The sequence below is a fragment of the Alosa sapidissima genome, chromosome 11, assembly GCF_018492685.1.
Source record: "Alosa sapidissima isolate fAloSap1 chromosome 11, fAloSap1.pri, whole genome shotgun sequence".
Classification (NCBI taxonomy): domain Eukaryota; kingdom Metazoa; phylum Chordata; class Actinopteri; order Clupeiformes; family Clupeidae; genus Alosa; species Alosa sapidissima.
Window position 1 is genome coordinate 25,059,340 of NC_055967.1, and position 23,201 is coordinate 25,082,540.

General features: G+C 48.3%; 1 protein-coding gene across 1 annotated transcript in view; it reads left to right on the forward strand.

Moving 5' to 3' along the window:
- reln (reelin) overlaps positions 1–23,201 on the forward strand; it is a 134,045-nt gene that overhangs the window by 17,996 nt on the left and 92,848 nt on the right. The window contains 1 exon segment of the mRNA XM_042110561.1: positions 12,494–12,601. Coding sequence (XP_041966495.1) covers positions 12,494–12,601 — 108 coding nt within the window.

The following is a 23,201-nucleotide window of genomic DNA, read 5'->3' on the forward strand; positions in this document are numbered from 1 at the left end:
TCCTCACTGATCTCTGTGCAAATCACCACCACTGGGAATGGAATAAAACAGCCTCCCTCCCAACATGGCGTCCCTTCTGAGCTCTGTTCAGAACGCTCCTACATGTCTGGCGCTTGTTTTCGCTTTCGCAGCAGTCAGCCGACTCAGGCTCCGAGTCCCAACACATACACCCGAGCTAAACACTGACCCAGGAACAGCTTGGGCGCTGACATCACACACATCCAACACACACACCCGAGCTAAACACTGTCCCGGGAACAGCTTAGGCGCTGACATCACACACATCCAACACACACACCCGAGCTAAACACTGTCCTGGGAACAGCTTGGGCGCTGACATCACACACACCCAACACACACACCCAAGCTAAACACTGACCCAGGAACTGCTTCGGCGCTGACCACACTCCTCAGCTTTAGGCACCAGCAAAGGGCTGTCAAGACCCCTGAAAAAAAAAATCTCCTTTCTAAAATGACAAATCTTTGTTGTTCATAAAGATTAAAAAGAGAGGCGTTTGTTATTATACATATGCAGGCATGTACTGTCTCAGTGCGTGTGTGTGTGTGTGTGTGTGTGTGTGTGTATGTATGTGTGTGTGTGTGTGTGTGTGTGTGTGTGTGTGTGTGTGTGTGTGTGTTGTGTGTGTGTGGGGGTGGGAGACTGGACAGGGCTGGACTGGGTCCCTCACAGCAGCAGATGGCTCAGCCAGCAGGGCAGAGTGATGCCAGGAGGGTGTGCGATGGAATGAAGGGTGTCGGAGATTAAATGTGTGGCAGGCAGGCAGGCATGCACGCACATAACACACAACATGGCTATAGCATGCCCCCATGCGCTCACACACACATCCACAAAACATCCATGCATGGGACGGAGCTAGCGCTTTCCTTCACTGTGTGCTTTTCTTTTTCAAAATTCAGATTTGTTTTTCCCCAAGTCTCCTCCATCTTCCTATTTCCACGAACCCTCTGATTTGAGGAGAGGAGGGAAGTGGAACAGCCGGTTTTGCCAAGATGCCCTTGGGCAGGTGCCGACCCGTGGCGCTCAGGAGTGGCCGGCCTTGGGGCATGGGGGCGTGGGGGGGGGGGGGGGGATGGCGGTGCGCGCCCCCTTCGACACCGGCTCTGGCCATGGGAAACAGATGGGCAACGCGGCGTCCCCGCGGCAGCCAGACCTCCATTTCCTGTCGTCGCCCGGCCCGCACTGCCTCTCGGACAGCAGGGGCTTGTGGGATATGGGTCAGATGGCCTGCTATCTTTATCCCCCCACAGCAACCCACCGCTTTCCTGGAAAGCAACCCAGCCCACTGACCTATCAAAGGCTCAGGAGGAAAAGAGGGTGTTCTCCCTCGCAGGCGCGTTAACAATGATCCAAAACGACGTGGGGTTTTTGCCGGCGTATTGACAAACATCCAAACATTGTTGGGTTTGTGAGGAAAACCTAATATGCGATGTGGGCCCGCGCTACTAAAACAGACTCACTAATGAGACGCATGCACGGGCGTCACGAAGCCGCCCAGAGCCAAGTCTTCAAAAGGCCGATGGAGGTGGTCGCGGCGATTACGTACGTTTTCTCACGTCATTTCTGATCTGCGTCCAGCGGCTCCTAGCCCGGCTCTCTGCAGAAGTGGTGGAAGGGATAAGATGGAAGCGAGGGCCTCACTTGGCCTTTTGGAAAAGAGCAGCCAAGGATACAGTGTTTTTAATCCACCACTGCTTTTCACTCACACTCATAATGGGCTCTTATAGACGTGCCATGGAATCATTTTCCACTTCGCGCAGCAATAAATCTGTCTTGGGGAAATCCACAAGGGGATCTCATAGTTTCTTTCATTTAATAACCACATCGGTCTGAAAGAGTCTGTGTGTGTGTGTGTGTGTGTGTGTGTACACAAAGGTGTAGAATGCAGCGTGTGTGGCTTTGTAGTAAACTGTTAAGCATTTGAAAGAAGCTAACCATCCTTCACAATCATACTCATGACATACATAACACACACACACACACACACACACACTCTGGCACACTGGCTGGTTGACGCCCAGAGATGACATGGCCTTCCTGACTGCCTCACTCTAATCCCGTGCCATGCGGTTACCTAAGAGTGAGGTAATGTGTCGTCGCCGTGCCAACCAACAGTCTCTCTCCTCGTTCCCTCTCTCTCTTTCTCCCCCTACACTCTTTATCCCTTTATCCCTGTCTCCATCTCCTCTCTTTCTCCCCCTACTTTCTTTATCCCTTTATCCCTGTCTCCATCTCCTCTCTTTCTCCCCCTACTTTCTTTATCCCTTTATCCCTGTCTCCATCTCCTCTCTGCTGCACCTTAGGGATACTTTTACACGGGCCAGTTTAAGGTGCCCCTGGGCCCTGTTAGCTGCAGGGCTTCTGACCCACTGACGCAGGGGCTCGTGCCCAGCGAACACACACTGAGGGCCTTTATGTCTGCCATATGAGTGGAACCGCTCACAGACACACTTTCCATTCTTCACTGGCATCGCACTCTCTCTCTTTCTTCGACTCTCTGCAACCTCTCCTCTCTTCTCTCTCATCTTTATTTCTTTCTCTCTCTGACTGTTTCTCCCTCACTCTCTTCCTAACGCTCCTCACCTCCCCATCCTCACTTTCTGTCTTCTGAGTGATGTCATCATGGTGGCAGTGCTCCAAAGAGGTTGCCAGAGACCATGGTGTGGTCAGATCTGCCGGCGAGCCCTCTCCATACACACACTCTTCTCTAGAGGCTATGGTGTGGTCAGGTCTGCCGGCCGGCGAGCCCTCTCCCTGCACACTCTTCTCTAGTTAGTTCTTCCTGATTTGCTGTCTGTTTCTCATTTATTCTGTTTCTTCTTTTTTCATTCATGAAGCACTGGTTGCAAGAAACAGCCATTTCCTGACTCATACATTTGGACACCAAAGTTGAGGTGCATCCTTTGAAACAAACAAACAAAAAAAATGTTCTGGTGAACATTGTTCCCTTGAGGGCAGGTGCACAGTACACACACGTTGTTTAAATCAAAATGTTGGAAAGAACATGGATGGATCAGATCTGATTGGATGGAACAATGTTGGATCAGAACATGCACTTCAGCTGTCCAGACATGTACTGTAATTTCCTCTTTCATTTCTGACATCTCTCTCAGACATCTCCTCAGCTGAGGTTTCTGTGGTTGTCTTTGCACATTAGCATTTCAAGATAAATTCCTCTTTTCCACCACAAATATATCAGGAGCATGATATACCAATTCTTGGGCAGATTTGCCTTTTGCCAAGCCAAGACTGTTGCCTGCCCTCCTGTACAAAGACAATACAAGCTCTTGCATGCCATCTGGAGCTATGAAACCTGTAGCATTGCATGTGCACTTAAGTCCTTCATGTTCCAGATGTTTTTATCCCAAAGCAGCTTCAAGTTAGTAGATCGTATGAGAGTAAACATGAAGTACCAACTCTCGTCAATCTCACCCAGATAGGAGAAGAGTATGGGCCATGTGAGAGTGTTAGGGTACACGAGACAGGGGTATTAGAAGAGTATGGGCCATGTGAGAGTGTTAGGGTACACGTGACAGGGGTATTAGAAGAGTATGGGCCATGTGAGAGTGTTAGGGTACATGTGACAGGGGTATTAGAAGAGTATGGGCCATGTGAGAGTGTTAGGGTATGCGTGACAGGGGTGTTAGAAGAGCATTTGTGCAAATGACAACTGGGCACCATTCATTCTGCCATTCAGTCTGTTCCATCTGCCAGTGGCATTTCTGTTCAAGTGTGTTGCTGCATATGTGTTTGTAGGGCCAGGCATCTGCACACTCAGTGAAGCCTCGTCTCCTCCAACTGGGTCTCTGTGCCTGTGACGTCCCCCTGGTCTCTCTGAGGCGGCTTCTCAGGTCCTGAATTATTCATCTGGCAGGGTCAGTGGTGTGCCGTGTAGCTCGCCACACCGATCCGAACCCCCCCCCCCCCCCCCCCCATGTTCCTCTATGTGTCCTGGTGTGTTTATTTCAATGAAGGGGGGATCAAGAGAGAAAGGAAGGGGTGAGAGGGGTGAGGACAGAGAGAGAGAGGGAGAGAGAGAGAAAGAAAGAGAGAGAGAGAGATGCATGCATGTTTTTTTCTGAATGCCACCTGGGCCCATACATGAACATCAGCCTGCTTGTATGAAAGTTTAAAGACAAACTCGTGTCATGTCACGGTCACTCCTCTGCTGTGTACCTGCCCGCCTTCCTCAGCACAGTGGAGTTACATGTTTATTCTGCTTCTCTGGCAAATGCAGTAAGTGAAAAGGTTACGCTGAACTTTATCATTCAAAAACAAAACAAAAAAAACACAAAGGCTGGAATGAAATAGATGAGGCAGAAAAAATATCTAGTTTTCCAGGAGTGAAAGAAATTCACCTTAAACCAACACCTCCAGAAAATGTGGTTGTCCCAGTTCCAGTGTGTGTGTTCAAATGCTCTTTGAGCTGCCTCCATATCTATTTTCTGTGTGTTAGCAGATGCATTGTGCTCCAGCGCTTAACTTGGAAGCACCTCAGACGCTTGCTGTTTTCGCCTGGCCGCTGTCTGCCTTTCTTTGTCTGTTGTTCTAGGGGCTGTGTTTCTCTCTCTCTCGCTCTCTCTCTCGCTCTCTCTCTCCATCTTCTGTGTGAGTTTTCGGAGCGCACCCTTCCCCTCCTCTCCTCTCCTCTCCTCTCTCTCTCTCTCTCTCTCTCTCTCTCTCTCTCTCTCTCTCTCTCCCCTGACCCATCCGTTGCAGTGCGAGGCGGCGTAGGACCCCGGGGCCCATCAATAGTTGAGTAGGCATGCGGCGTTGTTCACCGGTAATGAGCCGTACCACATCACACCATCAATATTGCATGGCGGAGTAACAGGGCCACAGGGGGAGGAGAGGAGGAGGGATGGACAGAACACAGAGGATGGAGAGAGCCAGGATGGACAGAACACAGAAGGATGGAGAGAGAGGTGTTGACAAAGGGAAGAAGTGGAGAGGGAGGGAGAGAGAGGAAGAGAATACAAGAGAGGGAGAGAGAAGAAACGAGAGAAAGAGAAAGGGAGAGCAAGAGAGGGGGAGAGAGAGGGAGAGAGAGAAAGAGGAAGGGAGAGAGAGAGAGAGAGAGATGGAGAGAGGAAGAGAGAGAAATGAGGGAGATGGCGGTGTTGGGGTGGTGGTGTAGAGTGAAGAGGTCAGGTAATGAGAGGGCGGAGATGTGTTGCAGTGCCAGAAGTCAGGGGAGGGATGCAGGGTGCGTAGATCCCCTTTGACGACGGAGAGAGGGAGGAGAGAGGGAGGATGGAGAAGGAGTGGAAAATCAGGGAGAGAGGGAAGAGGGGAGACAAGGGCTCTCCAACATACTGGAGGCAGAGAGGAGAAAATCACCCTTTCTTTCTGTCTTTTCTCCCTCTCTCTCCCCCTCTCATCTCTCTTTCCCTCTCTCCCTCTATCACTCTCATTCTTTCCTTACGATTACCTGCTTGTCAGTGCTGTGCCAGTGTTTTAACAGGTTCAGACAGCCAGTAAAAGACTATTTATTTGACTGGTCCAACCAGACATAACACATCTGAAAAATGTAACACATATTTCCAAATCTAAATGCATTGAATGAAACAGATATGTTATTTCATACCAATACTGACTTCACATAGCGTGGCAGAATAAACACACTAAAATCCAAACACACACAAACTCACACACCCCATAAGTTTTATGTGAACTCTCACATGTCGAATTTATATGCATGCGTACACACACACAGTCACACCAAATATTGTACAGAGACAAGCTTTTGCACCTCACTGTCTGTTATGTATGACTTTCACATTATAGTTTCTTTTGCTCTTTTTCCTACACGCATAGACACCCACACACACACACACACACACACACACACACTGACACACACACACACACATAGTTTCAGATACACAGACACTCACACATGCGCACACACACACACACACACACACACACACACACACACACACACACATACACGCACACACACACGCACACACACATGCAGACACACACACACACACACACAACCCATCACAAACCCATGCATAGTGTGTGTGTGTGTGTGTGTGTGTGTGTGTGTGTGGAGGGGAATGTTAAGAGGCATCTTCAAAGGCCAGCGTGTTCCTGAGGTCTAAGTGTATGTGTAAACCCCCTGCAGGTGAATGGATGGGATCTGATACTCTGTCTATCTCTGGCTCTCTCCTCTTTTCCCCCTTCTCACTCTATCTCCCATCCCATTCTCAGCCTTGCAGAAACACGTCTAAATAATTTACATCGTGCTTTTTTATCGATCTGAGGTCTCGCAAGCTCTTGGCATCCCACTGTAACCCACCTTACTTCACACTCTCTTTTGCTCTTTTTATCATGTTCTACCTCTTTTTTCTCTCTCTGTCTCTGTTTTACTCAACCTCATGTCCCAAACGTTGTTTTTACTCATCACTATTGATCTGTGCTTCTGTTGACATGTGGAGCTTGAGTGACACACAGGGCGATGGAGAGAAACAAGGGAAGAGAGAGAGGACTGGGTGAACAAGGGAAGAGAGAGAGGACTGGGAGAAGAAGGGAAGAGAGAGAGGACTGGGAGAAGAAGGGAAGAGAGAGAGGAGGGGAAACAAGGGAAGAGAGAGGACTGGGGTGAACAAGGGAAGAGAGAGAGGAGGGGAAACAAGGGAAGAGAGAGGACTGGGGTGAACAAGGGAAGAGAGAGAGGAGGGGAAACAAGGGAAGAGAGAGGACTGGGGTGAACAAGGGAAGAGAGAGAGGACTGGAGAGAAACAAGGGAAGAGAGAGGACTGGGGTGAACAAGGGAAGAGAGAGAGGAGGGGAAACAAGGGAAGAGAGAGGACTGGGGAGAAGAAGGGAAGAGAGAGAGGACTGGAGAGAAACAAGGGAAGAGAGAGGACTGGGAGAAGAAGGGAAGAGAGAGAGGACTGGGGTGAACAAGGGAAGAGAGAGAGGAGGGGAAACAAGGGAAGAAAGAGAGGACTGGAGAGAAACACGGGAAGAGAGAGAGGACTGGAGAGAAACACGGGAAGAGAGAGAGGTCTGGGGGAAGAAGGGAAGAGAGAGAGGCCTGGGGGAAATGATGTAGTGATTGGAACAGTAGAGGTTTGTAATGGCTGAGCTTCATAACAGAATAGTGGTGTCTGTCTCTTATAAGGATAGTGGTCTCTAACTGTCCCCAACAGACAAATGCCACCAAGTATGGATCTTACACTAGTTATGTTTGTGTGTGTGTGTGTGTGTGTGTGTGTGTGTGTGTGTGAGTGTGTGTGGAATTATGAAAAAGTGACCAACATCTGTCTTGATTGGTCAAAAGCAATGATATATCACTATTTTGATTTCTTTGTCTTTAGTCTTTATAGCTAAAGAATACGTCATGTTTATGAAGGAAAAAGCTTGTTGTGTAGAGGAAATCTGGAGAGATACTGCCTTGCAAACATTAAGCTCTATTTGAGGGAGTAATTTAAGGGTAAACATGATCCAAAAAGGCACAAGGTGTTTTCCATGACCTCTCTCTATCTCTCTTGCCGTGTGGAAGTAGCCAGATCCATTTACTGTGTGAGTCCCGAGGGCATCTCATACTCCTGCCACAGCACCTGGCACACACTACTGCCACAGGTGCTCCTGTGTGCCTATGCCGGGAGGAAACCCACAATCATTTCAATCAGTCCTGTATGTGTGTGCAGTGTTGTGCCTGAACGCGTTCATTGAGCGAAAGTTCACGTGTTCACATTCAGCGAAAGTTCAAGCAAACGTGAACTGAACTTACTGTATTACTGCCTGATGAACGTTACTGTGAACTCGTTCATTCTTGTGTCTGTGAATGGCACGCTCTTTCAGTTTAACTTCTTTCAATAGGGTGCCAGATTTCTACAGAGCCTTCCATGCTAAAACCCGGTTAAAACACACCGTAAAAAGGCCTTAATATGGCAGCATGCAGGTCACCATTTCTCAAACTATGGGCCGCGGTCCGCAACATGGACAATGCTGGTCTGCAGAGTGAAATTATTCCCGGGGCATCGTCTGATAATTTGCTGCGCAATTGATCAAGGAACCGCGGACAGAAAAAGGAAACAAACGTTTCTGCAATTAGTAGGAAATACTTGTTAATTTGGTGTCATCAAACATAGAAGCATAGAATTAAGTCGTGGTATGAGCATTTATTCAATGCATGCGTGTGTACCTTGGTAGCAAGGCTAAGCTTCAACCTATTGGAAGGCTATTTAATTATGAAACGACATTTAACGACGTGGATAACAACGTGGATTTATGCAACTTCCATAAAAAACAGAGCACAGACTATATAAAACACTGTCTAGCATTAAGTATTAAAGTCAGCCAAAAGCTATTAATTAGTCTTAGTTAAAGATCTCCAGATCAGTGATTTACGCATGATCTGATCCGCCATTTACCATCCTCAAAAGCTGGTATTGTTGCTGGTATCCCGAAACAACGGCACCCATATAATTGCTGTTGTTTTGAGAAGTATTTCTCATGCATGCAAGCATCATGCAACAATGCGAAAACAATTAAACTATTATAGGCCCAATTATATTTTACATTAGTAAAGCAGTACTCTAATGTGCATGTTTTCACAAACTTTTGTTAACAATCTTAGCACTTTAAGTATTGACTGTGTTGAAGTGCATGTATAGCAATATAGTATAAAAAATAATAATAATTGTGATATCATTATGATAATTTGATGGGGGGTGGGAGGAGGGGGTGGGCTCATGTAGGTGGGCCCTATGACCCCAAAGTATGCCTTGACTGGGCCTCAGGTCAAAGAAGTTTGAGAAAGGCTGATGTAGACGACAAAGCAGCAAGGAGGCGTCGTATGACCATTTAAACAAGTTTTATGACAAGGTCGGTGAGGATGGGAAAAATCGTACATTTCGGTGCAGCAAATCTGTAACGGCACATATTGAACTGAAGCACCTGGCTAGCCTTTCAAGGTATGTGCAAGCCAATACAAAATCAAAAGACTGTCAAGACAGATCCTCAACCCAAATTAACTGCATTCTATATGGGCTGTGGCAATAATTTTGAAAAATAATAGCTCGCAGCAACATTTGAAAAAAAAAAAGAACTATGAACTAGTTCATTTTTGGAAAGTGTGAACTTAGTTCAACATTTTGAATTATGAACTATGAACTGAACTAGTTCATTTTAAAATTTGTGAACTGAACTTTGAACTAGTTCACGTAGAAAGTGAACTTTCCCAACACTGTGTGTGTGTGTGTGTGTGTGTATTTATCCATGTGCCAGTGAGAAAGAGTGTACTGAAAGCCTGCTGTGTGTGTTAGCCGACACGAGCACCGCGTTCCTTTATTGAGCACTGTGCATCATTCATGCTGGATAAGCAGTGTGAATGTGTGTTGAATATACTGTATGTTGCATTCCTGTACAGTATGTATGCATTCCCATGTACAGTATAGCCCTCCCCTGTGTATTAACCTCATAGCTGAAGAAATCTTCCACGGAAACCTTGGTTAATAGTCAGGAAATTATGAGTATATATAAGTGTCGTTCTTTATTTACTAATAGAGTACAAAAATATGTGCTGTGCAAGCCAACAAAACTGATATCCATGAACAAAGAGGTTCTTTTCCTGTTTATAAGGTTAGCAGTTATTCCAGCCCATGAGAATAGTAATGAAATGAAGCACAACTAAGCCTAAAGACATTCATGTCTTGAGTATTTCTCATTCTTTAACACGTTGGTAAGTGAGTATTTCTGGAGTGGTCCGGAGAGAGGATTACATTTGTGTGTAGGTGAGTCAGACTTATTTTGGGTTGAAAACATGTGGAGGAGAAGCTTAGAGGCTCCAGATCTACCCTGGGAAAGGTGGAATGAATTATTAAAGGACTGATGCAGAGGGAGGGAAAGAGAGAGAGAGAGCGAAAGAGAGGCGAAAGAGAGAGGAGAAGCAAATGATTACAGGCCTGTGGTTATAATTTGCAGAGTACCATGTGTATCCATACACAGATGCACACATACACACACACACACAGAGACACACACACACACACACACAGAGAGACACACACACACACATACACAAAACACACACACACACATACACACACACACACACACACACACACTCAAAACACAAACTGTATTCAGATGGGAGACAGAATCTTTATTATTAAACAAAAGAACAAAGGCGTGCAGGAGCCCACAGGAAAGCAAGGAGAGACACTCAGCTGACCAGCTCAGTGCTCCAGACACACACACACACACGCTTGGCGCTCCAGACGGACTCTGTAGACGCCCAGGCAGACGTGTGGAGGGAGCGGCAGCTCCATGTACCCCCACCCCATAGCCCACAACACACAACACACACACACACACACACACACACTCAGAGACACATATAGACACAACCCACAAACACAGTGAGCCCCCATTATACACCCACACACATACACATACACAAAAAGCCTACATGCACTCACAAGACGTTCAAATACAGTCCACCCCTCATTACACACACACACACATACACAAAGAAACATACTCCACAAATACAGTCTGCCTCCATTGTACACACACACACACACACACACACACACACACACACACACTCACACACACACACACACACACACACACACACCCACAAACCTCCTCCCTTCCCACTGCACTCCGAGGGCTTTATCCTGTGCAGACGTGTGAGGAGTCGGTCCAGAGGCCAGATAATAGCTGTGGCTCATTTCTCACTTTCGTGTTCTTTTTTAGGCTCTTTTTTTTTACGAGGCATTCTCCCTGCTCACTCTTCTGGGAGTGGATCTCCTTTGAACTGGTTTCCTGCTCCGCGTCATGATCTGTCTGCCTGGGTCGGGGCCAGATGAGATGAGCCTTCTTTCGGGCTCGCCAGTCAGGCTTAGCCAGCGCCGTGGCAGCCGTGCCCTCCCTGGGCCATGCCAGTCAGCATTAGCTAGCGTTAGCTAGCGCCGCGGCCAGCTTCGCGTTGTCTGCTGTCTGTCCCGGAGCTTGTTAGCGCGTTGTCGTTCGGGGGAGGCTGTGTTTACAAGAAAATCAATGCTTTTAAATTATGGAGCAGCGAGGCCTCCCCGAGCCAGAATACAGCCACCTGTAATGAATCCATCCAAGGGCATCCGAGTCTGGGACATTCATCAGCGGCCACTCGTGTTTGCATTAGAGAGCTCAAGGGAAGTGCTGTTCCTAGAGCAGAGAGCACCATAACTCACTCTACAGGATTATAGAGTGAGAGTGAGTATCATAGGAGCATCATATTTAAATAGATGGTACATAGGACATACAGCATATGGTGCGGCTCGTGCTTCGTGCTATTCACAACTAAACACAGTGGAATCTACCAGTGCTCCATAAGCTTCTCTATATGATGTTCTCATATGATACTAAGCCCTGCTAGTCCCCCTGAGTCTGTAGATGAGGTAGATGGGATCTGTTCTCTGTTCTCTGCTCTCTGGAGTGAGGCGGTTTGGTGTCATGTTCAGTCAGTGGTCGCTCTGTGAGCTCAAGCACACCTCTCCCCGACAACTGCCATCTGTGGTGAGAGGGGCACCAGGAGGTGCCACATCCGCCCCCGGGGGGCATCACCCCCCCCACACATCTGTGCCCACGGGGGTGAGATGCTGACTAACAGCCCTTAATGGAGGAGGGGGCGGGGGGGTGGGGGGGCTGTTTCATTATCACCTGTCCTGTGAGCTCGTTAGTAGCAGGCGCAGGCCGCTAGCGTCTTGGCCTGTCGACCTATCAGGGTGTCTGATCAAATGTAGATCACACAGTCTCAGCCTGTATTATTGCTACGGTCGCGGTCACTTTTAAGGGTGTCTGATAGCCAAGCACGTCACATCCACGGTCCTTTCTAGATTGTTCCGTGAAGTGATATTACCACACGCACCCCTCTCCTCCAAATGCCTTCTAATCAATGATTCATAACATGAGCTGGAGTTGAGAATAACAAGCTCTGTGTCTGTGTCTGCCTGCCAGGTAGACAGTGATGGATGTGCTAATATGATTGTAATATAAAATAAAGGCCATTTTGTCAAAGCAACTTTGCATTTGATGAAGGGCTTTTGGAGGAAAAGCACTGAGCTGTAGTGTATGTGTGTGTGTGTGTGTGTGTGTGTGTGTGTGTGTGTGTGTGTGTGTGTGTGTGTGTGTGTGTGTGCATGTGTTGGTACAGTACGTGTGTGTGTCTGTGTGTGTTTGTGCATGTGTGTGTGTGGGGATGGCTGCGTGCCTGCATGTGTGTGTGTGGTCAGTGTGCTTTGTGAGTGTGTATGTATCTGAGTTCTGCTTTGCCAGTGTGTTATCAGTGTTGAGAGGCTCTGGGTATGTATAATGCTCAGCTAATGAAATCCAGTTGTGTGATTCTGCACTAATTGCCCTGCATACTTTCACTACGATGAACTACTAGGATGCATCCAGGATGCAATTCATAGCAGCTCTCTCCTTTCAACTCAACTCAACTGTCCAATCTCTTCTCTCTCTTTGCAGTTACCATCTCGACCAGCACCTACTTCGACGGACTGCTGGTGACCGGTCTCTACACGTCCACGACCGTCCAAGCGGCACCCATCCCCGCCCCAGCCGCCTTTGGCTTTGGTAAGTCCCCGATTACATCATCCTCCGGAACCCTGCCAATGAGCCCCGACCGCATCCTCAGAGTCGAGTCTCGGCGGAGATCTCACAAAAAAATAAAATGACCCACAAGTCCGGCCACACCAGTCGAACTCCACTCCAGCCCAGCATTCAGCATTCCAAACCAAGCAGAACTAAAAAGCATGCTGTGTTTGTGTGGGAGGAGTTGAGGTTGTTCTGCAGAGGAACCTCAAGTTCTCACACTCACAGGTCAGGCTCAGGCAACTGGCTCAGTCTCCCGAGAAGCCGCCAGGATGAGAACGATAGCGGTCCAGCCAAACCGGATTCCAGAACCAAACCCAACAGCGACCATTTTCTGACAGGACATGATGGATGAGCTAGATACTGTGGCTTTGGGTCTTGTGTTTCTCTGCTGACGAGGAAAGCGATATGAAGATGTTAAATCCCTGATGGTGGCAAGCCACATCACCGACCACAGGAGTACTGTAGGTCCTTCAGTGTGTCGCAGAAACAAGTGCTCAGCCAAAAGCCCACTATAAGTGGTCATGTTGGAGTAGATGTTGGGCTTTGCTAACCACACATATATTTACTTACAGTAGGACTCCAGCTAGTTTCCAGTAACATCTGACATTATTGCTGTGGTGTGACTCCAGGTTTCATTCTGCCTTTCCTTGTTTCTCAAATTTGACATCTTTCATGTCTACAATCGTGTTTGTCCAATCCATGTATGGATTCCCTCTTTCTCTTAGCTGTTTAGCTGTCCTGCATTTGTGATGCATGGTTGTCCAGTATTACTACTGTATACCACGTCCAACAAATATGTCCTTGGACACCCTGACACTTACAAGTCTGCTACTCTTTGTATGCGTGTGTGTATGTGTGTGTGTGAGAGTGTGTGTGTGCTTTTGCCTGAGTGTGTGAATACAGTCATGTAAAAGTCACCTCTTTCAAAAGCCAATTTTCCAAAGCTCCAACTCCACTGCCACAGCTAAGCTTTTGCCACTACCATTCATCCCTATCCATCCATTTGAAGCATCATTGGATAGATTGGCGTCCTGTCTCTGGACGAACTTGACAGACCCCTAGCTAATTAGCAGGGTATGTGCTGTTTTGACAGTGTCAGTGATCCTTAAGATAACCCTGTAAGAATGTTTTCTTTTCTCAGGAGCAATTCAGATGCCCTCACAGGAGGGGATTGCTGTAGAGGGTACATCATGTGTCAGTGACCCCAGCAGTTTCTTTTGGATCTTTTACTGACACAAAGCGAGCATTCTGCTAGGCTGACGCGCTGACTGCACATGTGTTGCAAGTTAGCAGAGCATCTGTATTAACAATCTCTGTTACAAGCTCCTAGTTCCTCCTAGTTCAGTTCATCCTGTCGCAGCGCTCTGCTGTCAGTCTACTCCTTGTGGTTTGGGTCCATGGGGAGCCATATGTATGCTTTTGTGTAGCAGTGCAAGAAGTTTGTTAGTGCATAAAGAGTCCTAAAGTTTGCGCCCCCCTCTCAGACCCCCCCCCTCCAACTGCGGCCCTCGGACTCTTCCAGGCTTGACAGGAGGGTTCCGCTGTGCTGAGCAGCCTCCCGCCGACCGGCTGAAGGACTCGGCATTGTCAACAGCTCCGCTCTGATTACCGGCAGGCCTCTTCCCGCCTGCTTGCTCGCTTGCTTGCTCTGAAGGCTCTGCAAACAGCAGAACCAGCGGAGCCTGAACTGAGTTTACTGCGAGCCAAGCTATGCGGGTCGCACCCCTGTCTCCACTTTTATTTCCCCAAAGGGTTTCGCTCACATTTGAGTGTGTGCGCTTTATATTGCCACCATACGCAGGCTGTTTTCCTGTTAGAGTGGAGGCGGAGAGGAGTGACAGAGAGGGTGGGGGGGGGTTATTGGGGTTCCCCTCAGGCTGTGACAGACTGCAGTTGGCTGGGAGTCGAGCTCGCTCGCATCTGTGGGGAGAGGCAGAGGTGGCTCTGGGGCCTCCTAGAATCCAGGCCATGGCTTTGGAGGATAAGAAAAAAAGATATAAACGCTGATAAAGTTTGTGTGTCAGAGAGAGAGAGAGACAGAGAGAGGGAAACAGAGATAGAGAGAGAGAGAGAGAGAGAGAGAGAATGTGGGTGTGTCTGAGAGAGAGAGAGGGAAACAGAGAGAGAGAGAGAGAGAGAGTTTGCCCTACGACTACATTTGGAAGTCCTCCACCGAGAAGTTCCCGTCCAACGGAGTGACAAAGGGGTAGGGGTTACCTCTTCATCTTTAGGAAAATAGGACACCACTCGTTGCATCATCTGACCACATTTGCAGAACAGAATATGGTAGATTATTCTATTGGCAATAGCCTGAAAGCATGTTTATGATGTTGCCTGCATGTTGTAAATAACAACAGTGGACTGTTTCAGAGTAACCTGAAAGAAAACACTTAACTGGTCACATTTCTATCCATTATATGTTACAAAGCATCAAACTCAGTAACAGATTAGTCACAATTCAATCAGTGTAGCCTGCATCGGAAAATGCTCCATTTGGAGGGGTAGGTCATCACTCCTCCTAGATCCTAAAATAAACGAGTCCCCCGACCCTTAAATGTTAACATGCACACTGGAGGGGTGGGGCGACGTGGTGGGCTGCTGGAGACAGGGACAGAGAAAACACACTCCTCTAGGATTTGGTGGAAAGTCAGGGTGAGACAATGGACAAGCTGTGGAGCTCTGTATTTTTTTGGACCGATCTGCCTCCATGGCAGAGAGAGAGAGGTTATGCAACCAAAACACATGAGTCAGTTTCAGAGAGCTGTGGTTTTGGTTACACCATCGATCCCTTCGGAAAAACACGGACATCTCCCCCGGGAGGTGCGCTCGAGGCCGCGGCTCACACTGTCTGCTTTTGTCGTGCGTCGATGAGAAACACTCCTCAAAGTCATCGCAGGGAGAGAGAAAAAGCAGCCTCAACCAGACCTGGTTTTACAAGTCTATCCCTGAAGGAGCTGTCAGTCAAGCGCCAAGGCTTGTGTGAGTCCAGGGCTCTCTGATGGGCTGCACTGAGCATTGAGCCTGCTCCTGCCATAGGCTGGTGCCATCCTCTCTCTCTCAAAGCTGGCGCTGGCGTTGGCACTGTGCTGTTCAGGGAGCGCTCGTGGTGCCAGGGGGCACTGTCTGCCTGGGCAGATACTCCTCCCTCTGAAGGCTGCTGCCCAGTGCCATGTCTCGCGCTTGTTTCTTGTTGGACAAGGAATGGTACTACTGATCCGCACCCCAACCAGCCTCGGAGTCTGATAGCTTTCATGGCAAGCCATCCTCTGTTCAGAGACCAGTCAAAAGAGACAGAGGGAGAGAGAGACAGAGAGATAAAGATAGAGAGAGACGCTTGGGGGAGATAGAAGGAAAGCGAGCGAGCGAGAGAGAGAGACAGAGAGAGAGAAAGAGAGGCTTGAGGGAGACAGAAGGAAAGGGAGTCAGTGAGAGAGAGAGAGAGAGAGAGAAAGAGAGAGAGAGAGAGAGAGAGAGAGAGAGGCTTGGGGGAGACAGAAGGAGAGAGGGAGAGAGGTGGTGGTGATGGTGCAGATGCGTGCAGCTGCCCTGTCTGTGCCAGATTGCGTTAGACATGTGGTTCACAGATGGGTCCTGGCCTTGGTGACAACAGCAGCAGAAAGTTTCGTTCTGTTCTCTGGACGCACAGAGCAGTGCCATCCGCAGCTACCTTCACAACCGCGGAAAGCACACTTCAGCTGCCAGTAGACAATCTGAGCATGGTTCACTCAAGAAATATTTAAAGCAAGCCTTGGTGAGACTGAACATGGAGTCCCCATGTCAGGCATCTACAAAAGACAGCCCTACACATACAGAGAGTGAGAGAGAGTGAGAGAGAGAGAGAGGGAGGGAGAGAGAGAGAGAGAGAATGTGTGAGCCGGTCTGGTGGTTGATGTGGTCGGGCCTGCGGTTCCATGCAGACAGGCCGACTTCTGACCGGTCTCAGGGGAGAACACACCCCTTAGGCCTCCTGTCAGGAGAGCCGCTGCTGCACTGGCCATGGAAAACTCATTAAGTGGAGAGAGAGAAAGAGACAGAGAGAGAGAGAGCGAGACAGACAGGGAAGCTCAGACGCCTTCATCTCTATTTTATTGGCACCCAGTCACCCCAAAAACAATATCATGCGGCAGTACACTCCCAATAAAACAAAGCCAATGCCCAAGTCCTAAACAGGTCTGTTTTTTGTTGTTGTTCCTTTTTCATGGCGCTGAAGGGGAAAAAAACACCCACTCATCGGAGACATGGCCTCGGGGTGCCAGTGAGTTATTTGGACATAGAACACATAGAAGAAGAGATGAATGTACTGAGATAGAATGTACAGAGGTAGAGAGAGGGAGAGAGAAAGAGACAGAGAGGGAGAGAGAGATAGACAGGCTAGGAGCTGGTGTGTTGTCCCGCGGCCGCGGGTGGCTAACCACAAACATTTATAGTGCTGTAATTAGAAGGGTAGTGTACAGTGGGTTTGCATACTGTGTGTGTGTGTGTGTTGGCGGTTTTGTATAGTGTGGACACGATTCGTACCAAAACAACGCTCCATCACACTCACAGCCACACTCCAAACACTGGACAATCAGGCAGAAGAGGTGGAAACAGAAAACTACAGGAGATGAGAAGAGAGGGGAGAGGAAGAGAGGGATGAGGAGGAAAGGAGAGGAGAGGAGAGGGGTAAAGAGTAGAGGACAATAGAGGAAAGGAGAGGAGAGGAGAGGGGTAAAGAGTAGAGGACAATAGAGGAAAGGAGAGGAGAGGAGAGGGGTGAGGAAGAAAGGAGAGAAGAGGAGAGGAGAAGTGTGTAGAGTAAAAGGAGAGGACAGTTGAGGACAGTAGAGGAGAGGAGTAGTAGAGAGTAGTGCCCATTGACTGCAGGATTTTGTAAACACACTCAGGAGGGCCCTGCCACAGACTGGCTCAGCATGGGACTGGCTGGCAGACAGACTAGGGCAAACGTGCTCCCCAGATCACGTAGACACAACACAGCACACACACACACACACACACACACACACACACACACACACACACACACACACACACACACACACGCACACACACAATCCGCTCACACAAAACACACACACCGCAGGCACACACACACACACACACACACAAAAAGACACACACACAAAAAGGCACACACACACTCACACATACACACACTCACACTCACGCACACACACACACACACACACACACACACACACACACACACACACACACATACTGTACACACGCACACACTCACACATGGCGCGCACACCACAGGTCTAGTGAGACACATGCTGAGCCAAGTCCACTTAAGTCAGGCAGGCAGGCAGTCCTTGGCACAGGCATCCCTCTCATCTGAGACACGTGGAGTCTCCAAGTTAGTTAGCAGTGTGTGCATGTGTGGGTTTGTGTTTGTGTGTGTAAATCAGGATGTGTGTGTCTGTGTGTGTGTGTGTGTGTGTGTGTGTGTGTGTGTGTGTGTGTGTGTGTGTAAATCAGGGTGTGTGTGTGTGTGTGCGTGGTGCTTGTTTTTATATGTTCTAAATATGAGCAGTATATAAGCAGTAGTGAGTATATGTACATGTCCGTAATGTATGGGTGTGTGTGTGTGTGTGTGTGTGTGTGTGTGTGTGTGTGTGTGTGTGTGTGTGTGTGTGTGTGTGTGGTCGGGTGGGGACGTGTAGCATCCTCTCTGCCAGAAAAGCAACATGAGAGGAGCCTGACTCAGCTTCAGGGGAATTTCAGCTGCTTTGTGCCGTAGCCTTCTCTCTCTCCTCTCTCTCTCTCCCTCTCTCCTCTATCCCCCACTCTCCCTCCTCTCTCCCCCTTTCCCTCTCTCTCCTCTCTCTCCTCTCCCTCCTCTTTCCTCTCATCCCCCTCTCTCTCCCTCTTCTGCTCTCTCCCTCTTTCTCCTCCTCTCTCCCCCCTATCTCCCCCTCTCCATCTCTCTCCCCCTCTCTCCCTCTCCCTCCTCTTTCCTCTCATCCCTCTCTATCTCCCTCTCCCGCTCTCTCCCTTTCTCCTCTCCCTCCTCTCTATCTCTCTCCCTCCTCTCGTTCCTCTCCTCCGTCTGGGTTCTAATCCTTTAGAACGCGCTTTCTTTCCATTCCAGGAAATTGTCTCTTAAAAAGGGAGCTCTGGCATAGTTTAGACTTGTCCTGCTTCAACTGGCGATACCTTTCATTTGGACTCTATTACTAGTACTTTATTACTCACACTTCTCATCAGGGTTGTGCACAATTCGAATTGCAATTCTGCTTCCTGTTTGCTACCTCAATTGAAATGCAAGTGAAATTCAAGAATTGAATGGAATTTAAGGGCCAGTTTCAATTCAATTCTGGAATTTTACACAAGCCTGCTTCTCATAGCAATATCTCTCCGCTTTGGTTACTTACAAAAGAGGCTATTTGTACAGACACACCTGCACAATGAAACTGATTTAGATTGCAAGGTCAGTATTACTGCACATTGGATTATTTGCATGTAAGTGGTGTTGGTGCACCAGGGAGCTGAATTCATGTCCTTGGCATCGTCAGTGCTGTGCACTACCCTTTGAGAACGGTGACGCTCCTGAATAATAATGATAAAAAAAAACATGTTCAGACATGAATAGTCTCAAAGCCATAAACGCTCCCTAAGCAGTCAGGTGAGGAGCGAGAGAGAGAGAGAAAAAAGGGAAAAGAGAGAGAGAGAGAGAGAGAGAGAGAGAGAAAAGGGAAAAGAGAGAGAGAGAGGAGAGAGAGAGAGAGAGAGAGAGAGAGAGAGACAGAGAGAGAGTGCGCACACATGCACGCACGTGAGAGAGAGAGAGAGAGAGAGAGAGAGAGACAGAGAGAGAGTGCGCACACATGCACGCACGTGAGAGAGAGAGAGAGAAAGAGAGAGAGAGAGAGAGAGAGAGAGAGAGAGAGAAAAAGGGAAAAGAGAGAGAGAGAGAGAGAGAGAAAAAAGGGGAAAAGAGAGAGAGAGAGAGAGAGAGAGAAATGCTAGCAGGGCAGAATTAGGCCGATTTCCACTATTGATTAATATCCAAAAACGATCACTAAAATTCTGGATTCATCTAAAATTAAGCCCTCAAAATTCACTACATTTTAAAGCACTTAAATCCCAAGAGCTCAGCCCTAAGACCAGTCCCCTATGTCAGTTGGTCTCGGATTAACTAACCCAATAACCCCTAACCCACAAATTGTCCAGACCAGCACTGCTTCCCAACCACCAATCAGAATCAACCAAATTAACAAAGAACAACAAGAATTCTTATTTGGAACACTGGAAGAAAGAAACAAAATTACAACACAAAACTTGAATGTTACATTGGCATACGAAAAGACTATCAATTGGCAGAGTATCTCCACACTGTCAGAGATACGAAGCAGAGACAGATCCTCACCAAGTACAGGCTGAGTGACCACAGTCTAGCCATAGAGAAAGGCAGGCACAAGAAGTCATGGCTGCCAAAGAGCAAAGGACATGTGGTCACTGTATGACAGGGAGGTGGAGTCAGAGGTGCACTTTCTGCTACACTGTGGACAAATATCGGTCCCAAAGAGACAAATATTTCACCACTTTGAACAACATCATTCCCAACTTCACAAAACTGGACGAACAGAAAAAACTTGCTGTAGTTTTGGGTGAGGACACCAGCACATGCATACTGGCAGCAAGTTATGTGTCCTCACTCCATAACCTGAGAGAAGGCATTACTTAAGATAATCACCCCACTACCTCCACCCTTCAAACACAACACTGCTCCCCAGCCCCAGTCTGTTTACACCATGTCTCCTGCTTGTTTTGTTTTGTTTTGTCCTGTCTTGGTTTTCCTAATGCACGTGTACAGACAATGGTCTTGCATGGTTGTGACGTGCTGTGTGTGTGTGTGTGTGTGTGTGTGTGTGTGTGTGTGTGTGTGTGCGTGTGTGACGAAGTGTAACAATGTTTGTACATGTCTATATCATTTTGTATTTGTATTTTCTTTAATTATTATTATTCCTGTGAACGCTTTGGCAATGCATCATATGGTTTGTCATGCCAATAAGCATATTTGAATTTGAATTTGAGAGAGAGAGAGAGAAAAAAGGGAAAAGAGAGAGAGAGAGAGAGAGAGAGAGAGAGAGAAAGGGGGAAAAGAGAGAGAGAGAGAGAGAGAGTGTGCACGCATGCACGCACGTGAGAGAGAGAGAGAGAAGAGAGAGAGAGAGAGAGAGAGAGAGAGAGAGAGAGAGAAAAGGGAAAAGAGAGAGAGAGAGAGAGGAGAGAGAGAGAGAGAGAAAAGGGAAGAAGGAGGAAGAGAGAGAGAGAGAGAGAGAGAGAAAAAAGGGGAAAAGAGAGAGAGAGAAGAGCGTGAGGAGTCAAAGAGTGAAAAAACAGTCAGTGTGTAGAAAGTTCAAAACAACAAGTAAACAAAACAGCAAGTAAACAAAACAGCAAGTAAAGTGGAAAAAAGGGAGCGATGGAAGAGGTAGACTGGGATAAAAGAAAAGGAGAGAGAGAGAGAGAGAGAGAGAGAGGAGAGGAGAGAGAGAGAGACAGAGAGAGAGTGCGCACACATGCACGCACGTGAGAGAGAGAGAGAGAAGAGAGAGAGAGAGAGAGAGAGAATGCGCAAGGGAGCGAGCGAGAAGGAGGCAGGAGGGAACGGAACGCTGTTATTCCAAGTTTTCAAATCCCAAGCTTGTAGTCAGTGATGGATGGACTCGTTTGTTTGTGCCTGATGATTTGGTCAGATTTGCATACTGTACATGTATTCATTTCCGGTGTGTATTATATATTAATAGGCAAGAGAGAGAGAGAGAGAGAGAGAGAGAGATGAAGAGAAAAAGACAGAGAGAAAGTGAGGGTAGGAGGGAGAGGTGGTGATAGATCTGGTCTGAAACCAGTGTGGACAGCGTACTGACAGGCAGCTGAGCTCCATCTCCAGCCCAGTAACGGATTACACTCCACTCACACGCCTGCAAAATTAAAGATTAAAATCTGTGTGCACCTTGACCTCAGAGAGCTGCACACACACACACACACACACACAGACATCATCCACAGTCATCATCCACAGCATTGTGCCTTGTTCATGATTCCATGCCAAGATTCTGTCAGTGTTGAGTAGAAGCATGGACAGCTGCCAGCCGGTGACACAGCGTAGCGTGGTTCCTCTTCTCTCCTCTCCTCTCCTCTCTGCTCATCTCTGTTCCTCTCCTCTCTTCTCTCCTCTCTTCTCTTCTCCTCTCCGCTCCTCTCTGTCCAATGGAGTTTCTCCCAAAGCCCCAGTACACTAATAGTATCAGGAGAGCCGCAATCCCTCTCACCCCCTTACACCTTTCACATTCACTCCATCTCACTCACTCTCTCTCTCTCTCTCTCACTCTCTCTCTCGCTCTCTCTCTCTCTCTCTCTCTTTGAAGCACACACACACACACACACACACACACACACACACACACACACACACACACACACACACACACACACACACACACACACACACACACACACACACACACACGCACCCTTCACAATCCCTCTCACCCCCTTACACCTTTCACATTCACTCCATCTCACTCACTCTCTCTTTCTCTCTCAAACACACACACGCACACACACACACACACACACACACACACACACACACACACACACACACACACACACACACACACACACACACACACACACAAACAAACATATATGTAGAGAGATCAAGATACACTGAGCTGAGAAATAGAGAGACAGAGGGAGAGAGAGAGGAAAAGAGAGAGAAGTGAATGACAAGAGGAGATGAGAGGAGAGAAGAGAAGAGAATAGACGAGAGGAAAGGAGAGGAGAGGAGGGGAGAGGAGATCAGAGGAGAGGAGAGAAGGGAAGAGAGGAGGGGAGAGGAGAGGAAAGGAGAGGAGAAAAGAGGGGAGAGGAGAAGAGAGAGGAGAGAAGAAAAGAGGAGAGCAGATGTGGGAAAAGAGGAGATGAGGAAAGAGAGGAGAGAATATGTGGGAAAAGAGGAGAGAGGGAAGAGAGGAGAGGAGAGGAGGTAAGCGAGGAGAGCAGAGTAACGTTAGAGGAGAGGAGAGGAGGGAAGAGAGGAGAGCAGAGGAGAGGAGAGGAGGGGAGAGAGGAGAGCAGAGGAGAGGAGAGGAGGGGAGAGGAGAGGAGGGGAGAGAAGATGAGAGGAGGGGAGAGAAGATGAGAGGAGAGGAGAGGAGTGGAGAGAAGATAAGAGGAGAGAAGATGAGAGGAGAGAAGAGAAGAGGAGAGGAGAGGAGAGGAGAGGAGGGGAGAGGAGAGGAGAGGAGCAGGGAGGAGAGGAGAGAAGAGGGGAAAGGATAGGAGGGGAGGAGAGAAGGGGAGAGGAGAGGAGAGGAGGGGAGAGGAGGGGAGAGGAGAGGAGAGGATGTGTTTCCCATGGGGAGAGTGGAGCTGTCAGTCCCAGAGAGACTTCAAACGCACAGCAGCCCTGTGATCAGCCTGCTCTCTGACTCCACGCTGACAGGGCCCTGACTGCATCGCTTACATGCACACACACACACACACACACACACACACACACACACACACACACACACATATGCACATGCACACACACACACACACACACACACACACATTCACA